Below are 12,556 nucleotides of genomic sequence, written 5' to 3' on the forward strand. Positions count from 1 at the left end.
AGGGACTAGCGAGTCTGCAGAAGCACTTAGATGGATTAGAAGAATGGGCAAAGAAGTGGCAGGTGAATATACTCTAGGGAAGTGTATAGTCATATACTTTGGTAGAAGGAATAAAGGCATAGCAGGTAGAAAATTTAGAAACCAGAGATGCAAAGGGACTTGAGAGTCCTTGTGGGGGATTCCCTAAAGGTTAACTAGCATGTTGAGTTGGTGGTAAGGAAGGCAAGTGCAATGTTATCATTCATTTTGAGAGGGCTAGAATGTAAAAATAAATATAAAAGTAATGTAAGGCTTTATAAGACATTGGTCTGACCATACTTGGAGTATTGTGAACAGTTTTGGACCTCCTAACTAAGAAATGATGTGCTGCTATTAGAGAGGGTCCAGAGAATGTTCACGAGAATGACTTCATGAATGGAAGGGTTAACATATGAAGGAGCATTTGATGGCTCTAAGTCTTTATTCGCTGGAGTTTAAAAGAATGAGAGTGAATCCCACTGAAACCTACCAAGTACTGAAAGGCCTAGATTGCGTTCACTTGGAGAGGATTTTTCTTATAGTGGGAGAGTCTAGGACCAGAGGGCTCAGCCTCAGAATAGAAGGTCGTCCCTTTAGAAGAGAGACGAGAGGACTTTCTTTAGCCAGAGAGTGGTGAATCTGTGGAATTCATTACCACAGACAGCTGCAGGGGCCAATTCATTGGGTATATTTAAAGCAGAGGTTGATAGGTTCTTGATTAGTAAGGGATCAAAGGATACAGGGAGCAGGCAGGAGAATGGGGTTGAGAGGGATAATAGATCAGCCCTGATGGAACAGCAGAGCAGACTCGATAAGCCAAATGGCCTAATTCTACTCCTATATCCGATGGTTTCCTGAGGAAACAAATTGTAGCAGCAGAGATGTGGTTTTTGAGGAGGATGCAAAGAATATCATGGACGAAACAAATATCTAACAAGGATGTCATGAACAGAGCAAGCACAAAAAGAGAAATAATGTATGAGATCATGAAAAGGCAACGTAACTTCATTGGACATGTGATTAGGAAAGAGGAGTTAGAATGCACGGTAATTATGGGAAAGATTGAAGGGAAGAAAGCAAGAGGAAGACAAAGACAAATGACAATGGAGACAGCAGCCAGAGAACTGGAAATGAATACCAATGAATTATTCCACTTGACCCAAAGCAGGAGTGGGTGGGCCATGGCAGTCAAAGCTCATTCTGGGCATGGCACGTGATGATGATGATGATGATGATGTCTTATGGTCTTAAGTCTCCTTCTTTTTCCTGAAAATTCAAGATTCCCTAATCTTGTCAGCAATGCCTTCACATTAACAGGAACACGCTAGCCTGAACACTTCCCATCTTGTTTTTCTAAGTCTTCCAATTGCCAGACATCACTCTACGTGCAAACTCTCACAAGCATTTTTTGCGAGTTCCTGTCCGATGCCATCAATATTACCCTTCCCCAAATTTAGGACTATGAGACTACGACTTGAAGGCCATTCCTATCTTATCCATTACTGTTTAAAAACTAATAGAATTAAGGTCACTGGTCCCAAGGTGCTCCCCCTCTGACACATCAACCACTCTCACAGTCTCATTTCCTAAGAGGAGATTTAGCTTAACTCCTTCCCCAATAGGACATTTTGCATATTGCTTCAGAAAACTTTCCTTGACACAATTAACAAATTCTGCCGCATCTAATCCCTCCGCAGTCACAGACAATAGTAGAGGAGTTGAAGTCACCTATTATTTCAGCTCTTTTATTCTCTCTGTGTGATCTCCCTACATTTCATTCCTCCAATTCCCCTCTGAAATGTCTTCACGAACTACTCCATAGTAGGTGGATCATTAACCACTCTCTCATGAGCAATTAGTGAGAAATAAAATAATCATAAAAGATACTTTCCAGGTAAATTATTACATAGTTTAAAAAGCACTTTCATTTGTTTTCTCTCCTTCGACCCTCATAGATATCTGTATCCCTTACTTGCAGTTTCCAACAGCTCAAGGAAGGACCCTTGTTGCTTGTAGTGTATGTGAACATTTTCCAGGTAACTTTTTCAAGACTGTTGGCCTCTCTTGCTCAAACAGCCCACTTTGACAAGTGAGCCTCATACCAACCCTAATGTGGGTAATGTATTTGGAAGTATTTCCTGCCAATAACATTACAGCAGTCTGGCACAGAGAGCAAAATTTTCAACTACTCTAATTTCTGTAACATGAAGAAATTCTGGATGTAATTTGATGTAATCTCTCATGAATTTCAGGATATCTGTTGACTCTAAAATGTTATTTAAGTTTAGTTTTAAATGATATTTTAAAGACCTCTTTGCTTCCTCATGGAAAGCACAAATTATATATTTTTCTGTTCAGGTCTACTACTCTACATCAACTTTGATCTCCTAGGATTCTAAAGAATTAAAAAAAAACAATTATTCTGACTAGTAGCATCTCACATATTTATATGTATCTTCAATTGGAAGCATAATTGATAATTATGATGCAACAGCATCATGCAGATTGTTCATATTTTCATTTGATGAAGGGTCTTCAATCATAAACATACACTGTTTTTCTCTACTCAAATGCTGCCTGATCTACTGAGTGTTTCCAGCACTTTCTGTTATATTTTGGATTTCCAGCATCTGGTGTTTTTCTTAAAGAAATATATTCTTCTCTAAGACTGTTAAATATTTAAAAGGAAACATGAGAAATGAAGCTGAGCCCATAAACTAAATGTAAGATTTAATAGTTTCACATATTGATTTGTGAACTAGGCTTCCAACCAATTACAGCAAGTTTGCCATCTAGGCCTTAAGTAAGGAAAAATGTCCTTATTTAAATGGGCTGTAAATCTTTCTCCCAGAAGGTTGTTAAGTATATTCACGACAAAAATCAACAGATTGCTGGGTACTAAAGGAATAAAATCTGAGGGTTAATTTGGAAAAGAGGACTTGAGGCAACAAGAAGCACACAGACTTGATAGCTAAGGTGGTTAGAAAGTACACAATGACCTACTTCTACTTTTTATATCTTAATGAATTCTTCACAGCAGGTAGTAGATCTATTTTAGTATTCCAAAGAAGAAATCATTCACCAGTGAGCAAAGAAGAGGATTTATATGTGAATGCAAAACATCCTTCCAACAGATCCTGCAAAGGTCATAGATGAGGAAAGTTCAAAGTTCAAACTAAATTTATTATCAAAGTATATATATGTCACCTGAGATTCAATTTCTCACAAGCATTCACAGTAAATTCAAAGAAACACAATGGAATCAATGAAAAACTGCACACAAAGACAAACAATCATTGTGCAAAAGACATCAGTTTGTGCAAATACAAAAGGAAAAAAAACAAAATAACGATAAATAAATGAATATAAATATTGGGAACACGAGATGTAGAAAGTAGATCTTTTCTTTTATATTCTTTACTACACATGAAAATATCACGCAAATATGAAACCTCAAATATGAGACCTGTACAAGAGAGACGGGCTATACTTGAACCACAGGGGGACCAATATCCTTTCAGGGAGGTTTGTTAGTGCTATTGGGGAGGCTTTAAACTAGATTTGCAGGGGGATGGGAACCACGGTGCCAGAGCTGACAGTGTGGCTGGGGTGAAAATAAATGATATTGAAAGTTTAAGCAAATCCACTGATAGAAAGGTTGTGAGTGGTGGTAAAAATCTTCTGAGATGTATATATTTCAATGCTAGGAGTATTGCGGGGAAGGCGGATGATTTGAGGGCGTGGATTGACAGGTGGAATTATGATGTTGTAGCAATTAGTGAAACTTGGCTAATGGAGGGGCAGGACTGGCAGCTTAATATTCCAGGGTTCCAATGTTTCAGATGTGATCGAGGCAGAGGAATGAAAAGTGGGGGGTAGCATTGCTTGTTAGGGAAAATATTACAGCATTGCTCAGGCAGGACAGATTAGAGGGCTTGTCTACTGAGTCCTTATGGGTGGAGCTGAGAAACAGGAAAAGTATGGCCACATTAGTGGGATTGTATTACAGACCACCCAATAGTCAACGAGACTTGGAAGAGCAAATCTGCAGAGAGATAGCAGACAACTGCAGGAAACATAAAGCTGTGGTGGTAGGGGATTTTAATTTTCCATACATTGATTGGGACTCCCATACTGTTAGGGGTCGAGATGGTTGAGAGTTTGTAAAATGTGTTCAGGAAAGTTTTCTAAATCAGTATATAGAGGGACCAACTAGAGGGGATGCAATATTGGATCTCCTGTTAGGAAACGAATTAGGGCAAGTGACGGAAGTCTGTGTAGGAGAGCACTTTGGTTCCAGTGATCATAACACCATTAGTTTCAATTTGAACATGGACAAGGATAGATCTGGTCCTAGGGTTGAGGTTCTGAACTGGAAAAAGGCCAAATTTGAAGAAATGAGAAAGGATCTAAAAAGCGTGGATTGGGACAGGTTGTTCTCTGGCAAAGATGTGATTGGTAGGTGGGAAGCCTTCAAAGGGGAAATTTTGAGAGTGCAGAGTTTGTATGTTCCTGTCAGGATTAAAGGCAAATTAAATAAGAATAAGGAACCTTGGTTCTCAAGGGATATTGCAACTATGATAAAGAAGAAGAGGGAGTTGTATGAAATGTATAGGAAACAGGGGGTAAATCAGGTGCTTGAGGAGTATAAGAAGTGCAAGAAAATACTTAAGAAAGAAATCAGGAGGGCAAAAAGAAGACATGAGGTTTCCTTGGCAGTCAAAGTGAAGGAGAATCCAAAGAGCTTTTACAAGTATATTAAGAGCAAAAGGATTGTAAGGGATAAAATTGGTCCTCTTGAAGATCAGAGTGGTCGGCTTTGTGCGGAACCAAAGGAAATGGGGGAGATCTTAAATAGGTTTTTTGCGTCTGTATTTACTAAGGAAGTTGGCATGAAATCTATGGAATTGAGGGAATCAAGTAGTGAGACCATGGAAACTGTACAGATTGAAAAGGAGGAGGTGCTTGCTGTCTTGAGGAAAATTAAAGTGGATAAATCCCTGGGACCTGACAGGGTGTTCCCTCGGACCTTGAAGGAGACTAGTGTTGAAATTGCGGGGGCCCTGGCAGAAATATTTAAAATGTCGCTGTCTACGGGTGAAGTGCCAGAGGATTGGAGAGTGGCTCATGTTGTTCCGTTGTTTAAAAAAGGATCGAAAAGTAATCTGGGAAATTATAGGCCAGTGAGTTTAACGTCAGTAGTAGGTAAGTTATTGGAGGGAGTACTAAGAGACAGAATCTACAAGCATTTGGATAGACAGGGGCTTATTAGGGAGAGTCAACATGGTTTTGTGCGTGGTAGGTCATGTTTGACCAATCTGTTGGAGTTTTTCGAGGAGGTTACCAGGAAAGTGGATGAAGGGAAGGCAGTGGATATTGTCTACATGGACTTCAGTAAGGCCTTTGATAAGGTCCCGCATGGGAGGTTAGTTAGGAAAATTCAGTCGCTAGGTATACATGGAGAGGTGGTAAATTGGATTGGACATTGGCTCGATGGAAGAAGCCAGAGAGTGGTGGTAGAAAATTGCTTCTCTGAGTGGAGGCCTGTGACTAGTAGTGTGCCACAGGGATCAGTGCTAGGTCCATTGTTATTTGTCGTCTATATCAGTGATCTGGATGATAATGTGGTAAATTGGATCAGCAAGTTTGCTGATGATACGAAGATTGGAGGTGTAGTAGACAGTGAGGAAGGTTTTCAGAGCCTGCAGAGGGACTTGGACCAGCTGGAAAAATGGGCTGAAAAATGGCAGATGGAGTTTAATACTGACAAGTGTGAGGTATTGCACGTTGGAAGGACAAACCGACATAGAACATACAGGGTTAATGGTAAGGCACTGAGGAGTGCAGTGGAACAGAGGGATCTGGGAATACAGATACAAAATATCCTAAAAGTGGCGTCACAGGTAGATAGGGTCGTAAAGAGAGCTTTTGGTATATTGGCCTTTATTAATCAAAGTATTGAGTATAAGAACTGGAATGTTATGATGAGGTTGTATAAGGCATTGGTGAGGCCGAATCTGGAGTATTGTGTTCAGTTTTGGTCACCAAATTACAGGAAGGATATAAATAAGGTTGAAAGAGTGCAGAGAAGGTTTACAAGGATGTTGCTGGGACTTGAGAAACTCAGTTACAGAGAAAGGTTGAATAGGTTAGGACTTTATTCCCTGGAGCGTAGAAGAATGAGGGGAGATTTGATAGAGGTATATAAAATTATGATGGGTATAGATAGAGTGAATGCAAGCAGGCTTTTTCCACTGAGGCAAGGGGAGAAAAAAACCAGAGGACATGGGTTAAGGGTGAGGGGGGAAAAGTTTAAAGGGAACATTAGGGGGGGCTTCTTCACACAGAGAGTGGTGGGAGTATGGAATGAGCTGCCAGATGAGGTGGTAAATGTGGGTTCTTTTTTAACAGTTAAGAATAAATTGGATAGATACATGGATGGGAGGTGTATGGAGGGATATGGTCCGTGTGCAGGTCAGTGGGACTAGGCAGAAAATGGTTCGGCACAGCCAAGAAGGGCCAAAGGGCCTGTTTCTGTGCCGTAGTTTCTATGGTTCTATGAAAATAAACAAGTCTGCAGATGCTATATATGTAAAATGTAAACAGAAAATGTGGGAAATATTCAGCAAGTAAGGCAGCATGCTTTAGGTTGAACACACTTTGTCTTTGATCTGAAGTATTAACTCACTTTTATTTTCCATTAGTGTAGCCCTACTTGCTGAGTGATTCCAGAAAGTTCTGTTTTTATTTCATGAAAAATTTCAGCTCAATAATATTGGCTCACATTGAAATAGTATCTCCTTCTCCTCAGTAAAAGTTACCAAGGTGATTCATAGAAACATTAGCAAACAGAAGTTGAAAATAAACTACATTGGGGTTGGTAACCAACTGCTTAACTAAAGATTTGTACTTTAAGAAACTTATGAAAACAATCCTTTCTTTCCTTTTTAGTTGAGTCCCAAGTACAACTACTCACAGTCAGCAGAATACATTTTGCTTAGCACCATATAAAATAAGTACGTTGTATTCCTGTATGCATTCTTTGACAATCCAGATTTTGATATGAATTAGTTCTCTGAATATCTCCTCATTTTATATTTACTTTATTCATATGAATGAGAAACCTCTCTCACTATATCTATAGAGGAAGCCCACAGCTATTTGAGGAGAGAATTCCTATTATGATGCTAGAGTTAATTCAGCAATTTTCACTTTGAAAACTTTATGTGTAATGGTTATTGTCAGAAGCAATGCTGAACTACTATTTTTGTATAAAATTCCCTAAGTGGCACCTTCCCACTTCCCTACATAGAGTTACACATATGGAAAACTCTGCTTGCCTAGGTTAACTCAGCCTATTTAACTGTTACACTAACATTTACATTGTTCTTGCTCAGACATCTTGATTTTGAAATCCTCATTTGAGCATGCCTTCCTCCATCACATGTATGCCCGCCAACTCTGCAATACCTCTCACACTACAAACCTTTCTAATTCCCTTTGCTTATCTTGTTCTGCTTCTTGCACTCTTTTGATGTTAAATCATTCAGTCATAGGGATTTGAATTTACAGCTAATTAGCCTAAACTGAGATTTACTCTCTAAAACTCTTTGCCTCTCAATCTCTCTCCCCTTCTCATTCAAATCATTCAGTAAAAACCAACTTCTTGACCAGACCTTCAAAGCCTTCCACTGTGGTTCATATCAGATTGGATAATGGAAACGTGTGGCCTCAGTGGTAGTGAGGACTGGGTCTCAAGCCGTGGTATCACCTAGGAGAGGTGTTGGAGTCAGTGTGCTCCGAGAGTAATGCGGCGTCCAAGCTGGAGTCCCTGCTGCCACTCCCCCCTCCCCGGGTTCACTCAGCAGAAGATATTGGGATCGACATTCATGGACTCAGGGTCTTGGACTATCTTTTTTGGTGTTACTGTATTTTACTGATATCTTATATGTGCTTGCTATATCATATACAGTATAATATGTGCCTTGTGCTGTGTATGACTGTTGGTATTATGTTTTGCACCTTGATCCAGGAGTAATACTTTTCCTTTTGCTTTATTCATTGGTTGGTTGCAAGGCTGAAAGACAATTAAACTTGAACTTGAATTTGAATATGAAGATATGTGTGCTGTCTCATTACATTGGAGGTATCATAACAATGCACGGTATTAGATTCAATCCATCTGACCATACACAAAGGAAGCTTCTTCCTCCTTCATTGGTGCCTCAACTTCATTTGTGAAATTTCTTCCCATCCTTACGATTAATGTCCCTTAACTTAAACTCTTCCAGAAAATGCACACTAGCCCCAAAACCTAGAGGTAGAAAGATTCCTGGAATGTTGACTTGACCTAACTCCAATCCAAACCCCCATTTTGTGCAATGTGAGTTCAAACCATAAAATCATAAGACAGAGGAGCAAAATTAGACTATTCAGTCCATCAAGTTTGTGCAACCACTTGATCATGGCTTATTCATTTTCTCTCTCAATCGCATTCTCCTGCCTCTCTCCATAACAGTTGATGCCATTACTAATCAAAAAAACTATCAGCCTCAGATCTAAATATACCCAATGATTTGGCCTTCACAGCCATCTGTGGCAACGAATTCTACAGATTCAATACCCTCTGGCTAAGTAAATTCCTCTTCATCTCTGCTTGAAAGGGATGTACTTGTATTCTGAGCCTGTGGCCTCTGGTCCTAAAATCCCCCACTACAGGAAACATCCTCACCACATTCACTCTAGGCTTTCCAATATTAGGTAGGTTTCAATGAGATCCCCTTCCTTCTCTTGTTCTTCTAAATTCCAATATATACAGGCCCAGAGCCATCAAGCACTCCTCATATGTTAACCCCTTTATTCCTAGAATCATTGTTGTAAACCTCGATTGGACCCACTCCAAAGGTGACACACTCTTTCTTAGATAGGGGGCCTAAAACTGCTCACCATACTCCGAAAGCTGCACCTTATAAAGCCTCAGCATTGCACCCTTGTTTATTATTCTAGTCCCCTTGAAATGAACACTAACATTGTACTTGCCTTCCTCCTTACCGATTCAACCTGCAAGTTAAGGGAGTCTTGCATCAGACTTCCAACTCACTTTGCACCAACAATTTTTGAATACCCCCCTCCCCACGCCTCTATTCCTTATACCAACGTACATTTCCACACACTTCCCTACACTCTATCTCAAATGCCACTTTTTTGCCCGTTCTCCTAGTCTGTCCAAATCCTTCTGCAGACTCCCTGCCTCCTCAGTACTACCTGTCCCTCCACCTACCTTCATATCATTTTCAAATCTAGCCACAAAGCCATCAATTCCATAATTCAAATCATCGACATATAACATGAAAAGAAGCAGCCCCAACACCGACCCCCTCCAGAACACCACTAGTCACCAGCAGCTAACCAGAAAAGGGTCCTTTAATCCCACCCTCTGCCTCTTGCCTGTCAGCCAATCTTCTATCCATGCTAATATCTTTCCTGCAATACTGTAGGATCCTATCTTGTTTAGCAGTCTTGTGTGCAGAACTTTGTTAAAAGCCTTCTGAAAATCCAAGTTACTGAATAAGAGCAGGAGCAGGGGTAAGCATTCCAATCTATATGCACTTTGTGCTTGCTTGTTCAAAGTCTTTGCAGGATGAAGCCCAGTAATAATTCTGCTAGAGGCAGCTCTGATCATCTCCTGGAAAACATTCTGACTGAGACTATCTCCTGCCTATTGATACCCATTTGGAAATTAATGAGATTACTCTGTTTCCTGTTCATTTCCACAGTAGCTCTCAACTTCACTCTGACCAACTCCTTATGCGATCCATAGACTGTAGCTATATATCACAGAGACATGCTCCTTAGTGGGGGAAATTTGACACCGCAGTGGGTATATGCATTACAAAACTCACTCAGTCCTTTTAACCAAGCGTTTATGGTTTTCACTTCATTTTTGCTTTGAGTTCAAATCCTGAACCCATCAAGATCAAGTCAGCATGTCATTCCAATTTCCCAGAAATCCAAGACGAGCCCCATCTGAGTAATGGATACTGCGTTAGTAATTTCACTACAGACTGACCACCTGACAAGCTGAATCCTTTTCCCGGCTAAAGCGTCCGTTTGCTCTACCAGGAGATGGTGGTAACATTGCATGCTGTGGTCTCCTGAGTTTTGCTTATAAAATTATAATTATTATTCAAGGGCAATAGAGAAGATTCAGATTATCTGGCTCTGAATACAAAATAATAGTAAACTCTCAAATCATCCAACTGTGATCTTCGTGCTTTTAATATGGTAAGGTCCAGAACCCATCTTGGGAGAGGCCATTGAATTGTTGGGGAATATGGTGGAAAACGTATATCAAGCGACTATTGTTTGTTGGTATTTTAATAAGTGTTTAAGAATATACACACTTTGTGCTCCACTACGTTATGTTTAAATAACTAGAAGCAGTCTTTGCTCGGTAGCAGGTTAGCAGTCAGCGTCTGGGTGGAACAGCTGCTAACTTGCTCGCCGGCGCTGGAGTTTAACGCGATTTGAGGTTAATCTCCTTCCCAGATGTTCAACACTCCCCGAAGCAAATTCCTATTCGTAGCCTTTTAAAATCCCGAAGTACTAATGGGGGGAGGGCGGCTGGGAAACAGATTTCATTGTACTACGAGCCAACAGGTTGCTATTATTTCAGGCTGTCCATAATTGATGGAGTGCCCGTGTCAAATAAGTGATTCCATCCTCAGTTCACGTGGACTGTCCAAATCAAAACTAAATGTTTTAAAAGAGATGCCGGGTGGTTGTGGCGTGGGATGCGATAAAAATGAGCACACTGCCAACAGTGGGTAACGCGGTGACTGTGAACTTCCATGAATAGACGGATGTGGGACAGGTCACGTCTCGGCATTACATGACGCTTGGCAGAAAGATTTCCATCGAGAACATCTGTATTGAAAATTTTCCCGAATACATTTCTTCTTTTTGTTTGAAGAACGAACCAATTTCAAAGCTTTGTAACACTTTGTTTAAAACTACTAATGAGCTCCAGAATATATTGGATTCGCCGGCTCGAACACGGTTTATGCCTCAGAGGTAAAGTAGGAGCTTTATATAATAATCACACTGAGCATTTTAAAGTCTGTTTTTAATCAAAATCACATCATTACCACGAGAAAACAATTGAATCCCGATTTATTTCCTTAATCGTAGGCTGGTAACCAGGTGCATTATTTTACATGTCGCGTAATCATGAAAATAAGTGAAAAGAGATATCATTATCAACAAATTGATATTTACAATACGCCTTTACTAAAGCCTGGACGCCTCAAGCCGCAAAACAAAGAAATGATGTGAGGTAACTGGTAACTGAAGTTAAAAAGAAATTCTTTTGCGGCGGTTCTACAGATACTTACTTTCTGGCTCAGCATCCGCTGAAAAACTGGGAGGTGACTGTAGAAGAAGCCGGAGAAGTAGCATCACCAAACTCCACTTCATCTCTTCGGGATCTGGCTTTCCAATAACTTGTGGAGTTTATCTACTAAAAGACGTTTCAGAATAGGATTCCCAGTCTAGACGTTAGAAATGGGGCTGGAGAGGCGGTAAATATCACTAGGACATGCTGGAACTTCGCTGGTGCGGTTGTGATATGACTGAGACCTTTTCAGAAGTGGGTGAGATTCCTGAGCGACTTTGCTTTTAACTCTCTCAAAGACTTGCCTCACAGCGAGAAGGTATGATGACGAAAACTTTCTCCATATGTGCTGAGGTTTACTTGACTTCTTACATACTGGACAGTTGTGGTATACTACCGGTATAGGGTTTCTTCAAACTTGATGCAGGGTTTTAATAGATATTGGAAAAAGGATTTGTTTCACTAAATAAGCTGTCATCTTGTAGGTAAAAGGGAGAAGAGTAATTATTGAATTGATCACAAAGGGATTTCTGTTTACCTTGAAGAACTAAAATAAAGCAAGCTTTACTTTGAAAATGGATTATGAAATAATATTGAAACAGATTAAAAACTAATTTGAAAATGACAAAGTGCCAGTTTTATTAGATAGCTTGAAATATGACATATTCCCTAAACTGCATGATTTCACCAGAATGGAAAATTATTTGCGGAGAAATTTGTGCTACCAATTCCTTGTGCTTTGCATTAATTCCACACAGTCTTGAACAAAGAAAAAGGCAAAAAAGGAAAGATTTGCATTAACATAATACTGTTCATGTGGCAAGGATATCCCAAAGTTCTTTACCGCCAATAAAGTATAACCGAAATATGGTCATTATTACAATTTGGGAAATTCCAGAGGTATTTTACGGTTTAGTTAGTATTTAGAGATATAGCATGGTAACAATGCTTCCAGTTCAACAAACCTGCACTGCCCAGTTGCTTCCACATGACAAAACTGTAGTAGTTAGTACAACACTTTATAGTACCAGCAATCCAGGTTCATTTCCTGCAGCTGCTGCCCACAAAGAGTTTGTGAATTCTCCCAGTGAATGTCCCTTTATTCTAAGGTTGGCCTCACTGGTCCTAGACTCATGCACCATAAGA

At 40.0% G+C, this 12,556-nt stretch overlaps 1 protein-coding gene across 1 annotated transcript in view; it reads right to left on the reverse strand.

The window, feature by feature from the left end:
• The window catches only part of LOC140197220 (thrombospondin-4-like), a 137,798-nt gene extending 126,150 nt beyond the window's left edge, over window positions 1-11,648 (reverse strand). The window contains exon 1 of the mRNA XM_072257144.1: window positions 11,412-11,648. Coding sequence (XP_072113245.1) covers window positions 11,412-11,493 — 82 coding nt within the window. The 5' untranslated portion in view covers window positions 11,494-11,648. The remainder of the gene's footprint in view (window positions 1-11,411) is intronic.
• Between the last annotated feature and the right edge of the window lie 908 nt (window positions 11,649-12,556).

This window comes from Mobula birostris, chromosome 5, assembly GCF_030028105.1.
Source record: "Mobula birostris isolate sMobBir1 chromosome 5, sMobBir1.hap1, whole genome shotgun sequence".
NCBI classification, from domain to species: Eukaryota; Metazoa; Chordata; class Chondrichthyes; order Myliobatiformes; family Myliobatidae; genus Mobula; species Mobula birostris.